The sequence below is a fragment of the Trachemys scripta genome, chromosome 20 (genome assembly GCF_013100865.1).
Source record: "Trachemys scripta elegans isolate TJP31775 chromosome 20, CAS_Tse_1.0, whole genome shotgun sequence".
In the NCBI taxonomy this organism is placed as follows: Eukaryota; Metazoa; Chordata; order Testudines; family Emydidae; genus Trachemys; species Trachemys scripta.
In genome coordinates, this window is record NC_048317.1 from 5,109,932 (window position 1) to 5,132,697 (window position 22,766).

Here is a 22,766-nt window from a genome sequence, read left to right on the forward strand (position 1 = left end):
AAGTGTTATTCTTTCTTTCTTTCTTTCTTTCTTTCTTTCTTTCTTTCTTTCTTTCTTTCTTTCTTTCTTTCTTTCTTTCTCTCTCTCTCTCTCTCTCTCTCTCTCTCTCTCTCACTGCCCATGATTCACGGCAGCAAATGGAACCACCCTAACAAAAAACAATTTGCGAGTTTTCAATAAGTGGCAATAAGAGGAAAAAAATCTTCTCTGTATTTATTTATTTTAAATTATGGAAATGTATTTTGAGACCGGGGAACCCAGACAGCCAGATTCCAGAAGGCAATAATAATCTGTTGAATTTGGTTGCGCTAAGCTTTGTCAAAAGCAGAGTAGGTCTGGCAGAGGTAGGAAATGCAGTTCTATTCTAAGTACAGAGAGGCCATTTTTGTGTGCGCAAATTTTCAGAATTTCAACAAAGCTTTTTTTCACCCAACATTTAAAATTTGTTTCACAGAAAACATTTACAATCTCCCCCCCGAGTTACAGAGTTGTTCATTTAAAACATATAAAATAAAATATTACTATTTTTTAAAAGTTATCCATGTCTGACCCGCTCTAGTTCTAATAAAGAAAAGGTAAATAGCTGCCTGTTTAGTTATTTGAGAAGAAAGGCAGTTTCCCTAACTTGTGCATATGCAACTCCAGCCAATACCCAGCCTGGAAAGAAATAGTTGGATAAAATAAATAACCTGAACTTTTCTCCTAAATGAAAAATAAAAAAATTGACCTGAATTTTAGCAAAGGGAGGAAATGTTCAGACTGGGGTTGGGGCCAAACTGTAAAATTGGCTCTGGATTCCAGTTTTCTAAAAGTCTGTGTGTGTTTGGCTCTGGGCTTTTGGCTTTAGTCCAGCTGTAGGTCAGATAAGTGCCATGGGGTAGTTAGTAGATGGTATTTTGTGCATCTGAGAATTTACACAGTCCAACTTGGACTCTAAGGCCTTGTCTACACACCGATTTTGTACCAGTCTGGCTGTTTTGGGGAGGGATGTGATGTTGAAATAGTTAGGCGAGTACAACGTTAAGTGTGGATGTCGTTATACTAATATTAAAGAGCTCAGGTTGGAATAGCTTATTCCCCTTACCGTACAGGAATAAGCTATCGTGGTATAAACACTTTTATGCCAGCATATTTCCACATTAGGGTAACTGTAGTGCTCTAACTATTCCAGTACAGTTAATGCAGTACAAAATTTGTGAGTAGACTAGAAGGCCTAAGAGCAAAATTGAGAGGTAGTGTGTAATTAGACTCCGTAAGGGTACATTAAATTCCCTAGACCTATTTACTCCCACTTGCTGATGTGCAGTCTATGAGAGAGGCCAGCGCCAGCTTCTAAAGAGGATGGTGCAGAAAACCATGCAAAGGGCAGCTACAGACGGGGGCTAGTTTCTTCCTGTCCCTGCCACTCATTAGTGGCTGGCTTATGCTGTGAAGCAGAGGGACTCACATCCCTTCTAAAACTCTTGGTAAATTTCAGATAATTATTCAAAGTGTATGGGGTTGTTCAAATCTCCAGAAGTTGGATCTCTGTAGGCACTGGGGTTTTCTCATTTTAACAGCCATGGAATAGTGTGTTTCCTTTCTCCAATGGGAATTGTTCCAGTGCACTCCTTGTAATGTTTCCTCTTGAACTTCTTCTTTTTCCTCTGTGCAGTGCTGATTGAATATGGCGTGTATAGGGTATGTTGCATCTGCAGGCTGCTCAACCCCTCTGTTACTAAGGGATGAGACTATTCTTCTAGGTTATACCTGTTGTGGATGTTAGTTGCTCATCTGTTTGTAAACTCAGTTTGTTTAGTGGCTTTGGGGCGAGTAATAGGACATTTGTCATTTGTTGCTTTGGGGCTGGTTTACCTGGTGCCTTTTTTGCCTTGTGTGCTCAGGAAAGGTGCTGGAATGAGATCCCTCGATCTGCTTTGATCCACCAAACAAATAAAGGATGGGCACTGGCAGGGCAAGCTCTCCTGCCAGTGTGTCCCCTCTCTGACTTGCATGGTATCCAGTATCAGAGGGGTAGCCGTGTTAGTCTGAATCTGTAAAAAGCAACAGAGGGTCCTGTGGCACCTTTGAGACTAACAGAAGTACTGGGAGCATAAGCTTTCGTGGGTAAGAACCTCACTTCTTCTGATGCATCTGAAGAAGTGAGGTTCTTACCCACGAAAGCTTATGCTCCCAGTACTTCTGTTAGTCTCAAAGGTGCCACAGGACCCTCTGTTGCTCCTCTCTGACTGTTATGGGCCATCAAGGTGACTTCTGGCTTCATGCCATCAACAGAGTCAGCCATGAGTGAGACTAGTTATTGCTGAGTGATGATGTGAGTGTGTGTGTGCGCGCGCGATATGAACATATGTCCACAAAGACCCATTAATAACTTTTGGTTACTGTTGGCCAGAGTCAGGTTCAAAGAGGTTAATTATTGGTGAAATGCTCTGAATCCTCTGACGGCTCCCCTGAGCCCTTTGGACCATTGTTTCTTGGATTACTCTGATCTCTATGTACATGTGGGATTTGCAGCTCTTATTAACAACCTTCTTTCACAGATGCAGCCATGTAAGAGCGTCCTGTTCTTAAAATTAAGTTGCCATTCTGCATCCAAAGTCTTTATTCTGCATTATGGCCCCAATTCATCAAAGCACTTCAGCACTGAGATTTAGGCACATGCTTAAGTGCCATGGTGACTAGGGATGAATTTATCCATGTGTTTAAGTACTTTGCTGAATTGAGATTTATTGTCCTATGATTCACTCCCCATCCATTTCTTATTGTGATCTACAGGGATGTTTCCGTTTCCCCCGTCTGTGACTCGAGAGGATGTACCTGCTCTGTTGCTGACTGGTGGGCCAGTCCCTTCTGATAGAGCTTTAACTAGAAGGGTGCTTGTTTTGTGTTTGAGTGTGGGTGTATGGTGTCCATCCAGCAGGGAAGTCGCAGGGCGTCCAATACCACCCCACTTCCTTCAGTTGTTGTATCTCTTTTAGCATCTATATGGAGTTGGCTTTGGTATGCACAGGTCAAGCGGGAACCATGCTTCTTGTTTCTGTAGCGGATATCTTTAGTTTGGGATAGAACTTCAAGTGGCCTTCAAAGACTGTCCAGGTCTGTCTTTGCCCAGCAGTGGAATTTTGTGGACCCATAATAACATTTTCGGGACTTGGACAGTTTTTTCAAATACTTGTTTAATGTCTCCAGACTGGCAACAGACTTGGCTTGGAAGCTCTTAAGCCCAACATAGACTGTTCTGGGTTGCTCTTAGTCATAATGAGCTCCTGGATTCTTGACTCTCAGTTTAACTAGAAAACCTGCAAGTATGGTGTTCTGATAATGGATCCTGCCTGTTAGGATAGCTTGAATCAAAGCCTCCATTACTATGTTTGTATTATCGTTAGCCTTGTTGCTACACATTCTGATTGTCAGAGGTGCTGACCAACTACCGGCTGGCTGCTCAACGCTTTTGAGTCAGGTCTCCAGTGCCTTCAGATCCATTTCCAGGGCTGAATTCTGCTCTTGTTTACACTGGTCTGGAGTAACGATTCTGGCCGATTTATACTGGTGCATCTGCGCCTCCCTGGCCTGAGGAATTTTCCTTATTCCTGATGGTGCTGCTTATTTGCTGCGTGTGTCTCTCTGTGTACCTGGGTCGGGTGGGATCTTTACTAGTGGTTTATCTGATTTTTACCTTTACACCTTTTCTCCTCTCCCCCAGAGAAAAGGAAATGCCCAGGGCGCCACATGCCTGTCTTTAATCTGGACCACGGAGTGGTTTTCTCGTGTCTCTTGCATTTGTTTGCCTGTCCTAATTTTACGGTGTATTTTAACCTAATATTTTATCTTTGCTGTTGTTGTAGCTTGAGGAGATTATTTTTCGTTGCATTGGTTTCTTTACTATGCAGAGTGCCAGAGGCAGGGGGCTGCAATCTCTTGAGATTCTTCTTGTTCTCATTATTTAACATTTATATTGCAGTACTTCAATGTTTTGCTAAGCAAAGGGACACTCTGTTTGCATGTCTATTAATATACATGGCCATATCCTCACTTGAGGCAAACCTGTGTCTCAGACAGTGTATCGTTGCTTTATCCCAGGAGCAGATCAGGAAGAAGATTGTGACTCTCAGTCACAGTCTGAATCCCATTTTTTCCCCCACTGCTCCAGGGCTAATGTATCCTATGTCAGCCCAATACCTGGCACAGCACAGGTCTTCCGGCATGCCCAGCCCACCACCTCCCACTCCTATCAAGCTCTGCATGGGCTGTTCCCGCCCCCCGCACTAGTACCTACAAGGGAGGTAGCCCGTGCAAGTGGGCCATAATCTAGCCCCTGGTGTAACTCAGTGTTGCTCCATTTACTTCTGCTGCTGGTTGCATGGATCAGCAGAGCACAATGTTCCAGGTCCTACATTATTATTAATTAATTATTGGTATTACTGTAGCACCTTGGAGCCCTAGTCATGGACCAGGACCCCATTGTGCTAGGTGCTGTACAAACCCAGAACAAAAAGATGGTCTTATTTGGATTTATAGCACCACATGGGAGTCACTTATCTCATACTTCCACAGTAGTGATTCCCATATTGTTCAGTGAGTGGGCATGGGTTTTTTTTTTTTAATAGACAGATATTCCCAGATACCTTATAATAGGGTTTAGTTGTCAAAAAGACTTGACAGCATTCCTTTTAATAAAGATTCCTACATACACCAAATCCTTGGTAGATGCTGCCGCCTGTTTCTTTTCTCTTTAATCTAGCTGCCTATTCTCTTTGTTATCAGGAGCAGGAAATGGCTTGTAGCTCTTAGCCTCAGTAATGCCCGGTAATGTGCATTTTATTTGATTTAAGACCATTAGGTATTGAAGATAAAGGAAGCTCATACTAGGGGGAGGGCAAACGTCAGACCAAATAATTGTATAAATGCCAAGCCAAAGCCATCCTCTGAGTTACAGTCTCGTGCCAGGAATTAGCGTGAAAAGCGTATTAAATGATAGCTTTTAATAAATGTATATCAGGCGATGTGGTGGGGGCGGGGAAAGGAGCAAGCAAGATGTATATAAAGCATAACCATCATCCGGTAGGTATCAATTAGATGATAGCATTGCAGTTCAGAACTAATGGACCCTGTCAGCTAAAATACAGCCTATATTGAAAACAGTCACCCCCTAGAGGGCTGAGGATTTTTCATTTGCACTGGTTACCCCTCCACGCTCCACACAATTAATTATGTTCACAGGGGCAGGAGTCCAGTGCGATTCTTCTTGACATCGTTAGTCTGGTGAAAGTCAGTGATTTATTCCTAATGGAAAGGGTTCTGTCCAGTGCACTCAGCACTCTAGAGCTTGGCCAATCATACGTTGCCATGTCTGTTTGCACCAAGCAGTGTGAGTATGCAGAGCATTTTTTAGAGAAAATCCAGTCACTGGGCCTATTCCCTGGGATGTGATTGACCCCCGTGCAAAGTGGCTCTCAAATCACAACGGCACTGTTTTATACCCACATTGTTTTGTGGCAAAAATGACGGCAAAAGTGGCAGGCCAATGGTGAATCGAGCCCACAGCTCCTTCCCCCAAGGAGCTTGCAAATTGTAGCCCTGTCCTGCAAGAATTTAACACATGGGAATAATGCTATGCATAAGAAGAATCCTGTTGAGTTCAGGGAGGCTGCTTATGTGCACCGAGTTATGTGGATTTGTAACATTGGGGCTTAGGTTAGAACTGCATTTAGCAAATGATCATGTAAACCAAATAGCACCCTGAAGCTTTAAAATGCTCCCTGTCCTGCTGAAAGGGGATGGTTGAGGGTTTTTTTTTTTTTAAACAGCTGAGTGTTATTCAATGGAATTCACCCTGCAAGGTGCAAACTCTCCTGCAGGGTGAATTCCATTAAGTAACATTGAGTTCTTGAAAGAGAAAGAAAGAAATCCACATGCTACTTCCTGTAGGGTGGGGGGGGGGCATGAAATCCATTGCAGGCATGGTGGGACTTTAAAGCTTCAGGGTTACACATAGCATAAAGAAGGGGACAATGCAATCCCTGGCTGGAAAATTATTGACCATTCAGAACCAAGGACCAGAGAATATTTTTTGGATTGAAGATATTTCTTCCTCCCCTTTATAAATAAATCACTGATACCCAGCAGTGAATGGAGCACTGATCCCTTCCCATCCTAAATTCTTTGAGAAGCAAAAAGGTTATGAATTTGCATGGGGGTGGGGGAGTAACAAGTCAGGGTTATAGGAACTGTGTGCTGCATGATTGATGGCGATTTCTCATTGCAGTTTCCTGCTTTTTCAACTTCACCACCCCGTCTGGGATTGTCCTGTCACCAAATTACCCTGAAGAATACGGGAGCAGCTTGCACTGTGTTTGGTTAATTATAGCTAAGCCTGAGAGCCGGATCCACTTGGCTTTCAATGATTTTGATGTGGAGCCTCAGTTTGATTTCCTAGCCGTGAAAGATGGAGGGACCCCTGAGTCTCCGGTATTGGGGACCTTCTCAGGGAGCCAAATCCCTTCGTCTCTGACCAGCAGCGGCCACGTAGCCAGGCTTGAGTTCCAGACTGACCACTCCATGGAGAAGAGGGGCTTCAACATCACATTCACCAGTAAGTGCAGAATCCTTCCTTTCTGATAGTACCTGGAGGACAGGCGTCTTGCCAAGTGGAATTATCATGTTGGGCCAGATTCTGATTGAACGGAAACCAGAGTAAGTCCAGAGTAACTCTGATATCAGTGGTGTTACTCTGGATTGACAGATGGTGCAGTATTGGTCAGAATGTCAGCCTTCGGGTCTAAGGCACAGAACTCAGAGACAGGAGTCACAGGTTCTGGTTCCTGGCTCTGGAAATGTGTGTGGTCTAGTGTTGAGAGCCGTGAACGAGGAATCTGTCTTTCTAAGGTTCTTACCTGGCCTGCATCACTGCAGCATATGAGCACCTCACAGTCTTTCATGCATTTATCCTCATAACCCTCCCTGTGAGATAGGACAGTGCTAGTATCCCTGCTCACAGATGGGAAACTGAGGCAAAGAGAAGTTAAGTGACTTGCCTAAGGTCACGTGGGAAGTCTATGGTGGAGCAGGAGATCGAACCTGGATCTCCCAAGTCCTAGGCTGGCGCCATAACTACAGGGTGGGTAATTTTCCCAGCTCGGAAAGAAAGCAGGGTCTAGGGTGAGAGCAGGGGATTGGGAGTCAGGATCTCACGTGCCTCAGTTTCCGCATCTGTAACACATGAATGCTTATCTGACAGAGGTTTGGTTGATTTAAAAAAAAACAACAACATGAAGTGCTTTGAGATCTTTTGATGGAAGGTGCCATATAAATGTTCAGTACTATCATTATTCACTTGTACTGGGAGGCATGCAGAGCCTGTGAGGACAGTGTGAGAGACGCTATATACAATGAAGGAATGAAACAGACAGGGTTATGTATGGCTTCACACAAATTCAGGCCTTCCGCGTTCAAGTGAATGCAAACTACCATAACAATTTACACTCATGTTACCCTGTAATGTTCTAAAGAACATTATTAAACCTACTCAGCAGAAATGATAAATGATTCAAGTTATAACAGCAGCTAGTGGCACAGCTAAATTAATAGTCTTTCCTGCTGATGACTGCAAATCAGCCATTTAAAAAAAAATGTAGGTCTTGAGAAATCATTTGCCACATCAGATCAGGCTATTGGCTCTTCGGGTAAGGTGGTCTGCTTTGGGCAGTGACTAATCCTTGGTGCTTTCAGAAGAAAGGGTGGACCGGCCCCTCTGCCAGTGCTGCTTTGCATTGCGGTAAATGTTGACCTGAGGGCAAGGCCCACAGCATTCCGTCCTGAAGCACAAGTCTCTTATGCCATGAACTCCTGAGGAAGGGAATGTCACATGCTGGGTGCTCCCTGCATGAAGAGGTGTTTAGGCCAAATTATCTGCTGCTGTAAATGAAGCCTATCAACTCTAATTCTTCTTGCCCATTTATACCAGCAAAGAATTTGTCCCTTTCTTTTCATCTTTTCTAAATCTGTCAACCATTAACATTCTTGACACTGGTTGACAGGATGGATGGAGCCCAAGTTTCTAAGTTTCACAGTCCAGTAGATACCACTGTTATCAAGAAGAACGAGGAGTACTTGTGGCACCTTAGAGACTAAGGTACTCTTCCTTTTTGCTGATACAGACTAACACGGCTACCACTCTGAAACTGTTAGCAAGGGTGTCCTTGTTATTTATGTTCCATTAGCACCTAAGCGCACCAGTCATGAACCAGCACCCCTATTGTGATAGGCACTGTATAAACATGTAACAAACAGCTAGTCCCCATTCCAAAGAGCTTACAACCTAAGGATAAGATAAGGGACAACAGATGCATACAATAGACAGTCGGGGAGCACAAGGAAATGGAGACTGTGATATTCAACCTAAATGTTCCCGCTCTCTTAACTGAAAGTGGTCTTCACAGATTGTAGTAGTGCTGTGCCGATAAGACTGCTCCAAACATAGTCCAGAACTCGTCTCAGTCATTACACTTGTAAGAGCATAGGTGTGCAATTGATCTGGGTACTGCTGCCTTTCATACGGTGCTAACCCCAGAAGAACATCACAAACTTTGTTCAGGTATGGTACACATAATTATCAACTTAATGAAACATTGAGACCAAATTCTTGCTTTCTGATTGATGGCCTTGGTTTTTAACTGCTGGTAAAGGCCAGTGCTGACAACTACCCTGTATCTATGGGTACATGCAACTCCACTTTCAATTTTGCAATACATAAAAAGGTAATTACTTTGTTTCCTTTGTTTTATAATAGCAGTAATGACTGAGGTCAGATATTTCATGGCAGGCCATGGTTAAAGTGCTCTTCATGTTAGCCTCAGGTCCTCAAACCTTTCATATTCTGTCAGTTTATTGCCCCTCTGTGCACACATGCCCCTTCTTGGCTGTTTGTTGTGTAGCATTTCCAGAGCTTCAGGGAAATTCTCTCAAGCAATGTTTTTGTGCAGTTTCAAATCTTTCAAAAGTGAAGAATTGTAAAGAATATTATTGTGGGTGTTTCCGGGGTTCCCATCCCTGTATTATCTCAGCACCTCACAAACATCAATGGTTTTGTCCTAACAGCACCGCTGCGAGGGCGAGAAATTATCATCCCCGCTTTGTAGGTGAGGAACCGAGGCAAGGAGAGATCAAATTAGTAGCCCAAGGTCATTCAGATTCAGCGAGGCCAGGATTTCAATCCCTGAAATCCCAGAACAGAGCCTCATCCATAAAGCCACCCTTAATTCTGCCTGTTGTTATAAAGTGAAAAATACCGTTAGTGTTGGTGATGCTGGAGTCATGAAAACTGGGTGCGTATGGAGAGAATGGATGGCTCAGGGGAGTGACAGTGGGGCAGAGTTAGCCGCTAGTTAACTGGTTTGAATGCAGTACCAGTTACAGAAGAGCACAAGTCATTGCTGTCTGATAGCTGTTCATTGCTTATGTGGAACGAATTTGCAGTCGGAGGCTAGGTCTACATTACAAACACTAAAGCTGTAGCACCGCTGCTGTGCCTCTGTAACACCGTAGTGTAGCCATTTACTGCAGTGACAGACAGGGTTCTTCCGTTGACCTTGCGCTGTCTACACTGGGGCTTAGGTCAGCTTAACGACGTCTCTGAGGGGTGTGAATTTTTCAGACCCCTTAAGCGATGCAGCTGGGTTGACTTAACTTTCTAGTGTAGACTAGCCCTCAGTCTCCACCTCAGAGACCCACCAGAGCAGCTGGCCCTACCTGGCACCATGGGCATTCCTGGACGCAGAGCCTGGGAACCTAAAAGGACAAGACAACTGGACACCCTCACCCTAAATGCCAAGGCTGAGACACGTTGGTGGGGAAGCTTGCAATGCCGCTGCTCAGCCTGTACCTGTCATATGGACAAAAAAATGTAGGCTGGGATTTCCTAGAGCCCATGGGAGTAGGGTGCTCAAATCCCATGAACATTCACTGGCAGTTGGGTTCCTAACTCCCTTGGCTACTTTGAAAATTCCAGTCTCTAGAGCTTTCAATCTGATTAATAGACTTACTGTGTTTGTATGATTTACTTAGCTCAAGGAGCTAAACAGTGGTGTTTCCTATGGGAGGGCCATCCAGAGACCACAGCAGGGGGAGGATAAGGTGGGAGCACTGGATTGGGACTCAGGAGACCCTGTCTCTGTTCCTGGCTCTGCCACTGACCTGCTGGGTGACCTTGGGCAAGCCAAATCCCTTCCTGGTGCCTCAGTTTCCCCATCTGTAAAATGGGGATAATGGTACTGACCTCCTTTGTAAAGCACTTTGAGATCTATAGTCGAGAAGTGTGATGTAAAAGTTGGGTGGTATTATTGTTTCCACTAGGGCTGCTTGAAATTTGTTTTGAATTTTGACCAAAAATGTCCCGGGGGGGGGGAGTTTTGCATAAGCTTATGCTGTTTTTTAACCAGCTCTACCCTTCACCTACACTTGAGGGACCTGATCTATCTATCCATGGTGCTTAGAGGGCCCCATAACCATAGCATCTGAGTGCTTTGTTATCTTTACTATAACTATCCTCACAACATCTTTGTGAGGTGGGGCAGTGCTATTAATGCGGTTGTACAGATGGAGAACTGAAGCAGCACAGAGAGGCTAAGTGACTTACCCAAGGTTACAGGGGAGTTCTGTGGCAGAGCAGGGACTTGAATTCAGGTCTCCTAAATGCTAAGCTAGCACTTGACCTTCTGCGCTGTTCTGTCTCTTCTTGAGCCAGCTCCCATTGAAGTCAATGTTGCCTTCCATGGTGCAGGAACACACACCAGGCAGCTCTGTGGAAGTGAAGATCCTGGATTTGGGTCTGACCTGGTTGTTTCTCCATTGGCAAGAGGTTGGGTGGGGAAGCGGCTGACTCACTGCCCTCTTGTCACCCCCCCTGCAGCGTTCAGGCACAATGAATGCCCCGATCCTGGGGTGCCCGTCAACGGGAAGCGGTTCGGCGACAGCCTCCAGCTAGGCAGCTCCGTATCCTTCCTCTGTGATGAGGGCTTCATAAGAACCCATGGGTCGGAGACCATCACCTGCATCTTGAAGGAAGGCAATGTGGTTTGGAACAATGCGGTGCTGAGATGTGAAGGTAAATCGCTGTTTCCCCTCCCTCCCCAACCCCAACCCCAACTCCAACGATGATTTAGAATTTGTTTTGGATAGGAGATTAAATACATGAGGACTTGACTCTGGCCCTGATCCAACAAAGCATGTGCTTAACTTTAAGCACGTGAATAGTCTCATTGAAGAACATGGGCTACTCATGTGCTTAAGATGCTATGCTTTGCTAGGTCAGGGCCAAAGGGCTTAGCAAGTTGCAAGATCAAACCCTGAATAGATAATGTAATGGGGGGTGGGGTAGTGTTAGAGAGAGAAATCTCCCGCTAGTGGCCGCAGCCTAGAGAGAAGGAAGGTATTACTACTTCCCACTGATGCCTCAATCCTACAAAGCTTCCTTACGTGCCTTGCACACTATGAAGAGCCCCAATGGCACCACACCATGGATAAAGCAAAATTTATGCCTAATTCTTTGCAGCACTGGACCCTAAAGGAGATTTCTGTTCTCTCACACATAGAAGCTTGTGTTATTTCGAGCTGAAAGACCAGGGTTCTAATCCCCAGCTCCACGTGTGATTTATGGACCATTGGACTCTTGTCTGCACCCTATAGTTTCCTTAGAAACTTAAACAAACCAAATAATCACTGAGTGATTAATTCTGTGACTTTTTTTTCAAATAAATTATGGGATTTTTTTATTAGTTCAGATCTGTCTACAACAGGTGTTTTTCTTCACACACACACATACAAACAAACACAAAAAGCTTTGATTTGCTAATAACAAAAATAAAATTCTTTACCACAAGTCTCATGGTGAGATGTAAAGAAAAGAAAAAGGAAAGTGTTGAAATGCATTCCGTTTCATTTCTTTTTTTTTCCCCTCCTGATTTTTGAGACCAAAAATCTTATGTATTCTTCAAATAATAGAAGAAGCAATAGGCCTTTGCAGTGAAATGAACAATGAATTTCTTGCTATAGAAATTCAGACCTGTCTATGAATCTTCAGTATATCAATGACTGCATCAGGCCCCCTATAATGAACTCTGGAATTAGATGTTTTGCAGTTACATCTCCATGCCAATATGTCTATGTCGACAGACAGACACACACACTCACACTCACACTCACTCACTCACTTAATTAAAGGTTCTGATTTGGATTTCAAAGCAGCTCCTGGTGCTTTAAAGTTTCCAGTGTGGAAAACAGAAATGAAATGAAAAGAGCTTGTTAGAAATTAAAAGGCCTCTTTCCCTCTCTGTTCTCGGAGAAGAGATGCCAGGAAGTGATATTTGCAAGCGTTTGAATTACAGATGTGCTGAAGTATTGAGAAATAATTTCAGTAATTGGCCATCCGTGTTTTAATGCCAGTCTGCAAATAGCATGGAGGATGCTTTGTCTTTTCCATTAAAGGGAGAAGAGGGTACTTGCTGTCCAGAATGATTGTAATTCAGTAGAGACTGCTTTTTTTGGTTTGTTTTTATTTGATTTTTGCAGGGAATTGGCAAATGAAATATTTGTGGGGCTGGCTCAGTACTTCAGTTCCCTTTGTGAGCCTGAGTGTTTAACTGTGCACATTGCTAGCTGGTTGGGGGAGGGGAAATATATAAATAAAATGATATTTTTATCGACTTTTATCTGTGATAACCCAGCTCTATTAACTTGTACTTCTCTGTGCGTGATCTCTTGGCTTGCCTTTGACTTGCCCTCCAGTATGTGCTCAATTAAATGCAAATTCTAATTAGTTCTTAAAAAAGAAAAAGGGTATGTGTAAAAGTGTAGAACAGCTTGTCTCTCTCACCAACGGAAGTTAGTCCAATAAAAGATGTCACCTCACCCACTTTGTCTCTATGAAATACTGTTTGGTGTCTGGAAAACGACTAGACAAGAAGTCCATATCTGAAAAAAGAGCATCTTCTCCCACAAAACCAACAAGGTAGACAGCAGGTGGGAGATTTGGGAGACACTGGAAAGTTCATGTGTTTGAGAAATGGATTTTTGCTTTTGGATCACTGATTAGGACCCAGCGTGGGAAGGGCTGATCCCATGCCCTGTCAAATCAATGGCTCAGGCCCTTGGGGCCAGACTTGCAAAGGCAGGTAGACGCCTAGTGGGGTTTACTAAAGCATGTGAGCAAGTTAGGCAGCTAACGTTCGTTGAAAGCCAGTGGGAATTCGGCACCTAACACAAATAGTCACTTCTTAAATTCCCACTGGGCCCCAATCTGCATCTGTAGGTGCCTAAACACCTTTGTAACTCTGGTCCTTAGTGACTTGGGGGGAGGGATAGCTCAGTGGTTTGAGCATTGGCCTGCTAAACCCAGGGTTGTGAGTTCAATCCTTGAGGGGGCCACTTGGGGATCTGGGGCAAAATCAGTACTTGGTCCTGCTAGTGAAGGCAGGGGGCTGGACTCGATGACCTTTCAAGGTCCCTTCCAGTTCTAGGAGGTGGGATATCTCCATAGATTTAGATTTAGACTGAGAGTCATTACCGCCTGGTAGCTGTTTGTTGACCTGTGGGAAGTGAGTTTGTTGGGTCTCAGCCCTGGTGCCCATTTCGTAAAGCCGCTGCCAGAGCTGGAACTGACTGAAGGCTTTGATGGCTGTCTCAACAGAGAGAGGTGAAGTCCCAACTGGGCCGTGAAGACCAAGCTGTCCTCATGCCTGCAGGGCAGGTTTGAGGCCTGTAAGTTGGGGAGTATCATGGGGAATCTTGCATAAGTAGATTTCAGCCTCCCAGACTGTCCACTTTCATGAGACCTAACTTCACTGTGAACATATATTATTGACCCTACCAGTCTAGGAACTGATATATCCTACATCAGCATACTTACTGTCTGCAGGGGACTTGAGGGAGTAAACTCGGCTAATTAAACCTTTCGCCTGATTCCTGTGTCCTCTTTCCCCAGCTCCGTGCGGTGGCCATCTGACATCTCCGAGTGGAATGATCCTGTCCCCGGGCTGGCCTGCCTTCTACAAGGACTCCCTGAACTGTGTGTGGGTGATAGAGGCTCAGCCGGGATATCCCATCAAAATTACATTTGACAGGTGGTCACTGAGGATAAAGAATAGCATGGCTTCTATTAACCAATACTGCATGTGTGTCTGACCCTGTGCTCACTGAAGTCAATGGAAAGATTCCCACTGACTTCAGACAGGTCCTTCATCAAGCCTTATGTCCAGCACTAAAAAGTAGCACTTATGAGTTTTTTGTTAAAGTCGGGCAATTTATTTTGCACATTTTTTCAAAAATTTGCATAACAATCCAGATTTTTTGTGTGATATTTTCCCCATCATTCAACCAACTCCACAGTTGGTTAATCTCTCTTCCCCCGCTCCCCCCCCCCCGACCTTCCTCTAAAAATGTGAAATTTTGAAATTGAAATAAATGAATAAATCAGAAAAGTGGTTTTTTTTTTTTTTTTTTAAAGGAAATATTTCCCCTTTTTTCAATCAGCTCTCCTTTCTGTCTATGAACTAATCCTCCCCACAGCCCTACCAGCTGAGTAAACAAGTATTCTTACCTCCATTTTGCAAATAGGGGCACTGATGCCGAGAGGTCATAGGGCTGCCAATGGATTCAGGGCCACAGTCAGATATGAACCATCAGGCTCCTGTTTCCCAGTTCTGCACTCTGACCACCATTTGCTAAAATCTAGACAGCATTGAGGATGTGTCAGCCAACTGGCTCGGATGGCTAAAATAAGAACTAATCTACATTTTGAGCCAGAGCTAAGAACATGTTGAGCTGTTTCTAACTTTCACACTTCTGAGAGGAAGCATGGTGCAGTGGGTAGGACAGTTGCTTGGGACTTGGGAGGATCCAGAATCAATTCTGTGCTCCAGCACAATGACTTTTAAGGCAAGTCACTTTTGTATCTCAATTTTCTCTCTGTAAAACCTCCTGGGGTGTTGCAGGAATAAATACATTTTGTGAGGTACTTGCGCATTATGTTAATGAGGGCCAGAGAAATAAGTGGGATAAACATTTTAAAATACATTACATTCTGGATGTGACTTTGCTTCAGAAATGGGGCAACAAATTCCTTTTTCCTTGTGTATTACAGAGAACTGTTTGAAAAACTGTGGAAACATTTTCATAACTTTTTTTTCTGTATTCCAAAAACGAGATGTTTGGTGCAACTCCACATACATCGTGGATGAATCTGGCATATGAATTACCTGTCTCTCCCCTGATGTAGGACTGTGTGGAGAAATTCACACACAACGGATTTAAATCAAGGCCCTTATTTTAGGGCTAAATCTTCCAAAGAGGTCGCTAATTTCAGAGAGGCTGACCTTCCACAATTCCAGTTGACCCCAAACAGGAATGTTGCTCAGTAGGGGAATTTACTGGGGCCCATTGAGAGCATCTGTGTCTGGAATTGTAGAATTGATACTTATAGTGGCTGCTGCTTCTCAGAGTCATTCTGATAATCGTGCGTCTGTATATTATGATTATTATTTATGTTACAGTAGCACTTAGAAGCCCTATTGGGCTATGAACTGCATATACACCTAGCAGGAGTCACTCCTTGGCCCAAAGAGCTTACAGCCAAATACACAAGACAGAGAAAAGATGGGAGAGGAAAGAAAGGCACAGAGAGAGACGAGAGAGAACTGATTCGACCCAAATGACACAATGGCTCTGTGGTAGACTCAAGAATTGAGCCATTTCTCCTGAATCCCAGTACAATGCTCAGTCCACTGGGCCACACCATCTCTTTTAATCAACACAACAAAGTGCACGTACATATAGTAATAGAAGCTCCTGCCACAACAAGCGTAGGGCCAGATTTTTAAAGGCCTAATGGAATTTTCAAACGTATCTAGGGGCCTAAAACTCACTGTCTTTAATGGATGTGAAGTGCCTAATTGCCTAAATACCTTTAAAAATCAGGGCCTTAGCTTGTAAATAGACAAGACAGACCAAAGGTGAGCAAGGAAATGATTCATAGATTCTAGGACTGGACGGGACCTCGAGAGGTCATCGAGTCCAGTCCCCTGCCCTCGTGGCAGGACCAAATACTGTCTAGACCATCCCTGATAGACATTTATCTAACCTACTCTTAAATATCTCCAGAGATGGAGATTCCACAACCTCCCTAGGAAATTTATTCCAGTGTTTAACCACCCTGACAGTTAGGAACTTTTTCCTAATGTCCAACCTAGACCTCCCTTGCTGCAGTTTAAGCCCATTGCTTCTTGTTCTATCCTTAGAGGCTAAGGTGAACAAGTTTTCTCCCTCCTCCTTATGACACCCTTTTAGATACCTGAAAACTGCTATCATGTCCCCTCTGTCTTCTCTTTTCCAAACTAAACAAACCTAATTCTTGCTCTAGGTCGCGCAGCAGGCCAGCAGTAGAACCATGAATTGAGCTGAGGACTCCTAGTCCAGTCTCCTATGCACTGGACCGCGTTGCCTCTCTGTTATTAGTCTTTCCAGAATTATAACATGGAAAATGCCAATTTCTTTATGTCCCTGGCAGGTTTAAGACCGAGGTGAATTACGACACCCTGGAAGTGCGAGACGGCAGGTCCTATTCCTCCCCACTGATAGGGGTCTACGATGGAACTCAAGTGCCCCAGTTCCTCATTAGCACCAGCAACTACCTCTACCTCCTCTTCTCTACCGACAAAAGCCACTCCGACATCGGCTTTCAGATCCGATATGAGAGTAAGTGTAGTACCCAGCAGCACAAAAGGACTCAATCAAAGGCCCATTGGAGCTACTTCTCCATTCTGCTATGCAGTTAGCGCTGTTACTCTTAAGTGTTTTGAGGACCTCAAGCTATTGCAATCTGATAACAGCCTCTCATTATGATTATCTTTATTGCTATTTATTTCATGTTATGTGCAACAACTTGAAACAACATCTTCAGAATAGATTTTTTTTTTTTTGTAAGGAAGCAGATTCGACTTCCTCTTTCTGTGTTATCCCCTCACCTTGAGACTAATCAGTGGCACCTCAGAGGAACACCTGTGAGGATCCCAGCTTGTCAATGACCCATTACAGTGCAATCCTTGCAGACGTTCGAGTGATTTTATGGGAGTCAGAGGAGGGTGGTTGGCTAGAGAGAGGAACTTGTGTTTGTTAAGCATTGTGGATTATTATTCGGTGGTTATCATTACCTGCATTGATTAACGTGCCCATTGCAGTGGCATCTGGGTGTGCATTGATTGAGTGAAACACATGTTTATGGGCAAGCTGTGTTCTCCGATACTGTCTGCGCAACTCATGCGTCTTCTGTTGACTTCAGCAGCAGTCTTTTTTTTCTTGTTTTCTCTCTCCAAAAAACACCTGTCAGTTGCTCTAAGTGCTATGCTGTATGGTGTTTGTGTGTCTGTCTATCAGTCTGTCTATCTGTCTATATACATAGATATAAAATATGTGGGTGTTTGCATATATAAATAAATACGTCTCACATAAATTATATCCAGCAACAAACTACGAACGAACTCAACAAAAGCAAGGACTGTGTTTGCTATTCATCTGCGACCATATGGTCCAGAATAATCACCCCACAATGATGTTGATAATGACAACACTTGTCAACCATCATCTCCTTCAACAAAGCCTCTTTCTCCTCCCACCCCCGCCCTTTGCTCAGTTGAGGAGCTTCGCTGCATGCCTAGAAGAGTAAGGACTCAGGCTCTGGCCCTCCAAAGTGGGAGCAAAATCCGTAGTCCAAGGACCTGAAGAGAGAAACCCAGCCACCTGCTGCTTCCTGTTTAAACTGAGAGGGATCCAGCTGAAGCCCCTCCACTAGGTGCAGCACCAGTCGTTGCCATGGGATGTTCAAGGGCAATCTTCAGCCCTGCTGTGGTCACTGTCAGAACTCTGGTGGAGATAGCTCTGTTCCCCACCAGTCCTGGATATCCCGCTTCACGCTTTCACTGCCACTCCTGAACAGCTGAGGGACACCAAACCTACCCATTCCAGGCAGTGAACACCATGCTGTCTGAATGCTTCCCAGCCCAGGGATGATCCAGGTCTGGGGAGCAGAACTGGGGCCAGCCCAGGTCTTGTGCATGTTTCTCAGATAGCACAAGAATGATTTAAAAGTTCATGATAAAATTCCTCCTCCCCATGCAGCCACCTTCCGGTTAGGGGATGCAGAGGGATCTAGTTGCTCCCCTTAAATCTCTGATGGTTTCTTTGCTGCAGCTGTGAAGCTCCAGTCAGATCATTGTTTGGACCCCGGGATCCCCGTAAATGGACAGCGCCATGGGAACGATTTCTACGTAGGAGCTCTAGTGACGTTCAGCTGTGATTCGGGCTACACCCTGAGCGACGGAGAGGCCCTTGAGTGTGAGCCCAACTTCCAGTGGAGCAGGCCTCTGCCCAGCTGTGAGGGTAAGGGTTTTGGAAAAGAACATCTGGAGGAGGGGAACCCAAGAGTGGTGAATTCTCAGCATCCTGTGTAGGGCTGATGTGAATCACATGGCTGAAACACATGTGAAGCTGGTCTTTATGTACAATCAGTACCATTAAAATTCAGCAGTGACTGGAATACTACAGTACCTCGGGTATCCAGGGCAATGATTGTGATGCTGTGGTGTCTCCAGTTTTCACTGTAGCTACCACTTTACTGGAGGGGCCCGAGGCAGGGATTGTTGAATTTCTAACAGCACCTACTCTGTGAATCTTATTTGTGATTTCACAAGCAGTGTTTCCTCTGGGAGGGAGGCATGTTGGTGTTCACCAAGAATAACTATCCTTCTGAATGTCTGTGGTTTATTGGAGGGGCTGGTGGTGAATTTAGTTTGCATTAGAGGGGCCCAATTTACAGATCTGGACAACAAAAGTCTCTGTTGATACACAAAAAAATTACAACAGCAGACCGCTTTTCCCCCATACTGCCCCCTGAGTGTGCACCCGTTCTGATCTGGGCCAGTTTCTTGGCGAGCAAACAGGTAGTTTAATCTCCGTGGCCCATTCAATCCCTGGCCATTGGTCCATTGCCTCTGGCATTCTCTCTCTGGCAATGCCCAGAGTGCAGGTGAGGCAAGAAAATGAAGGCATGTAAAATGCAATTGGCCACAGTGCAAAGCTATACATAGGGAAGGGGGAGGGTTATTTTCCCGGACTTGTGCAATAATCAAGTGTATGCCCTGATGCAAGAGTTTTGATTAGCTGTAACCATGGGTAGTATCACTGATCATAAAATTAGTCATCCACTGTAACCAGCATGGGTCCCCTTCTTCAGTGGGTGCCATAGGCTGACTGTGGCATGCCACATAGCAAAGTATTTCCTTTGTACGTTCTAAATGTACTTAGTGTGGATTTCATCACATTGTCCCCAAGGGGAAGGGAAGAAGAGCCTTTTCTGCCCTAAATATCCCTGTCCAGTTCTCTCTAGATCGTCTCCTTTTTCATAGTCACTCCGTTGGCTTGTCTGATTTTAGCACGTTTGATTTTTGCAGCTCTTTGTGGAGGTTACATCCGCGGCTCCAGCGGCACCGTCTTATCCCCAGGCTTTCCTGATTTCTACCCCAATAACTTGAACTGCACCTGGGTGATAAAAACTTCTCACGGCAAAGGTGAGACACCTTTAGATTAGGGTGGTTTTGAAAAAAGGCCGTGCTGTGGGATAGTGTGTGCGTGTGGGTGAGTCGGGGGGGGAGGGACACAGCGTCCCATGTAAACATGATGGTTGGCTTGCAGAAGAGACAAGGGCAACCCAAAAATAGCCAGGTTGTGTTGGAATCTCTCTCTTTTGTTTCCCATCAGTCCTCGCAAAAGTGATATGGGAATGACACTGAGGGTTGGGTAATGCAACCAAGGCTTTCTCAGAAGCATCTCGTCTTTCCTCCGGAATGGGGAGAGGTGGCGTAATAACATAGGTAGATGGACCCAAACCCTCACATCCAATCTCTGCAAGCTTTGGTGAAGTCCCAATCCATAACTAAACCTTACTCTGGCACTGGTCTTCCATAGGGCCTGAAGCAGAATGCCATATCTGAACAGATCCTCCTTATAGAGGGGCCTGGGTCCCGCTCCTTTTTGCTGAGCTGTACTGCTCAGGTCCAGCTGTGTAAGGAAGTGAAATCTTGCAGCACATCCTAGCAGACCCATGTCTGCTCAGAAGTGATGTCGCCATTCCAGAAGAGACAGCAATGGCGTCTGGTGGTTACAAAAAGGGACTGGTAGTCAGGACTCCTGGGTTCTGCTGCTAGCTCTGCCACTGAATCATTGCATGACCTTGGGCAAATTAGTCCAATGCTTCCGCTTCCCAACCCGTCACTCTAGAGCAAAAAACCAAAGTCACCTTTTGAAAGCGTGTTGGGATCCTCGGATGAAAACCACTGCATGCAGACAAAGTATTATCGTGGTCTGGCTGCTTAATACTTGGTTATTCCATCATGTATGTTCACTCTTCTGCCTCTTATTGACATGGAGGCCAGGAGTTAGACCCCCCCCGCTCCCGCACATGCCTGGCTCCAGTGTGCAAGGAGCTACCTCCAAGCTTAGGTTGACTTTGTGACAGCATCTTACGGGAAATGAGGTTAGATTTGATACCCATGCTGCTCTGGCTCACGGGGAAGTTTCTTCCTAAACAGGGGCGGGTCTAGCTTTTTTGCCGCCCCAAGCACGGCAGGCAGGCTGCCTTCGGCGGCGTGCCTGCGGGAGGTCCCCGGTCCTGCGGCTTCGGCGTACCCACCGCCAAATTGCCGCCAAATCCGTGGGACTGGTGGACCTCCCGCAGGCACGCTGCCGAAGGCAGCCTGCCTGCCGCCCTCGCAGGGACCGGCAGGGTGCCCCCCGCAGTTTGCCGCCCCAGGCACGCGCTTGCTGCACCAGTGCCTGGAGCCGCCGCTGTTCCTAAAACAACCTGGATTAAAGGTGTGTGTGGGGAGTTATATCCCTTATATAACCATGTCGCTCTGTTTATACCAGGTAGCGGCACATGAGAGCTAGGATCAGCCAATTTTGCAAGACCCATTTTTCTTAAAGCATATAAACGTGTCAGTGAAAAGCACAGGGCATGATGGGAGCCTTCACGTGCTGTGAAAAGTATCCTGTTGAGCAGTGCCAATCCACTCTTCATTAATCCACTCTGCCCTGGAATCAGCTCTTCTGAGGAGAGACATTGCATTATCCTGTTGCTAAGCTAATGCACAATACAGAGACCTGACACCCTCTCGTAAGAGGTAATGCAGACGGTGGATGTGCTCCCCAACCCCGAACAAAAGAATATCTCTTGCCCAAGACAAGCTGCATTTTCAAACAGTGGCGCTGTGTCTGTACTAATCTTTCTTTTTTTAATTCTCCTAAAGTGTCTAGCAATGCACGCGGGAGCCTGAGCTCTTTGGAAAATCTGTCTCACAGTTAAAATTCGCGTCCCTCCCCCACCCCCATCCCCCGCACCGTATCCACAATAGTATCCGAGCACTGATGGGAAAATATAAAGTGTAAAAACGGCCTATGGGCCAGAGGGAAGAGAGACTCTGTGTTACTATGGATGTGTTGGGGTTTTTTTGTTCCCCTTTTTCCCTTGCTAGGATCCTTCCACCAATGCTAATTACCAGCAGCCTGCTGGAAATAAATACCAGCGAGCGGTGGAATCTCTCTCCTTGCCCCAGCCCACTGTCTGCATTCAAAGGCACTTGGCTGGTCAGGGCTATGACTCAGCAGTTTGGGACTCTGCCCCTGTGCCTCGCTGAGTCACCTTTCCTGTATTTCTGCAACAGCCTGGGTTAGGCATGCAGGGGCCATGCTGCTGTGTTGGGGGGGAAATCAGGAGAACATGGAACCGAATTAGAGTTGGGTGGGAAAGGAGAAGATACAACAGAGGACATAACCCAATTATAGGAAGTTGGCACCAAGCCGCCTTTTACGTCAGACAGTCCACTCCCTCATTGCTCCAGGAGTTCAGACAAGTCGCGTTTATTTACCAGCACAAGAAAAGGGGAGCGTGCCTGAAGTTTTCCTTTTATCTAATGATTTTGTGAAAGGCGACAGAATGTAGCCAGAGGCCGGACTATGATGTGCTGTATATACATTCTGTTTCCATTGAAGCTGTGCACGATTTCTTAATGATCTGTTTTTGCTAGGCTTTACTGCATTAAATTGCAGAATAACGCGTTACATGGAGATCTCCCAGCCCCGTTCAGCAGCCTCTCTCCTACCTACAGAAAGAGTCAATGGAGCTGATTGTTACTTTCACCTGGGGTCAGATTGAGATGGGATGAATTTGGGTTGGTGGGAAGTGAAGAGGCTTGCGGAAATTGGGGCAAATTCTGTTCCTAGTTATTCCCATGTAGCCTCACTGACTTCAGTACCACTACCCCCTTATTGCACAATGTTGTCTATTGTTGCATCCTCATCTCTGAATTCTCTGTTCTCTAACATTGCAGTTGAATTTGGTGCTCATTAAAGTCAGAACATTGACCGCTCTGGTGTGAGCAGCATTGACCACAGGCATGGGATGAGTTCCCCTTTGCAACACTCACTTCTTGACCAATGCCAGCTCAATTTGGACTTGCAGCACCCCATGCTCTTCCAGATTCGGGCCACTCACACTGAGCTCCACTGAAGCACCTCCATTCAGAATTGCACCGCGCCTTACTGCTCCAGTCCTGGGCCTACACACACGGCTCTTAAAGCATATCTCAGTCCATACCTCACTCCAGTACTGAGCTTCCTCGCAGCTCTGCCAATGCAACCCAGCCCAGACCTGCAGTATCGTCTTGCTG

At 45.3% G+C, this 22,766-nt stretch overlaps 1 protein-coding gene across 1 annotated transcript in view; it reads left to right on the forward strand.

The window, feature by feature from the left end:
- CSMD2 (CUB and Sushi multiple domains 2) overlaps positions 1-22,766 on the forward strand; it is a 560,683-nt gene that overhangs the window by 344,157 nt on the left and 193,760 nt on the right. The window contains exons 14-19 of the mRNA XM_034754071.1: positions 6,266-6,592; positions 10,907-11,101; positions 13,976-14,114; positions 16,556-16,743; positions 18,235-18,423; positions 19,494-19,610. Coding sequence (XP_034609962.1) covers positions 6,266-6,592; positions 10,907-11,101; positions 13,976-14,114; positions 16,556-16,743; positions 18,235-18,423; positions 19,494-19,610 — 1,155 coding nt within the window. The remainder of the gene's footprint in view (positions 1-6,265; positions 6,593-10,906; positions 11,102-13,975; positions 14,115-16,555; positions 16,744-18,234; positions 18,424-19,493; positions 19,611-22,766) is intronic.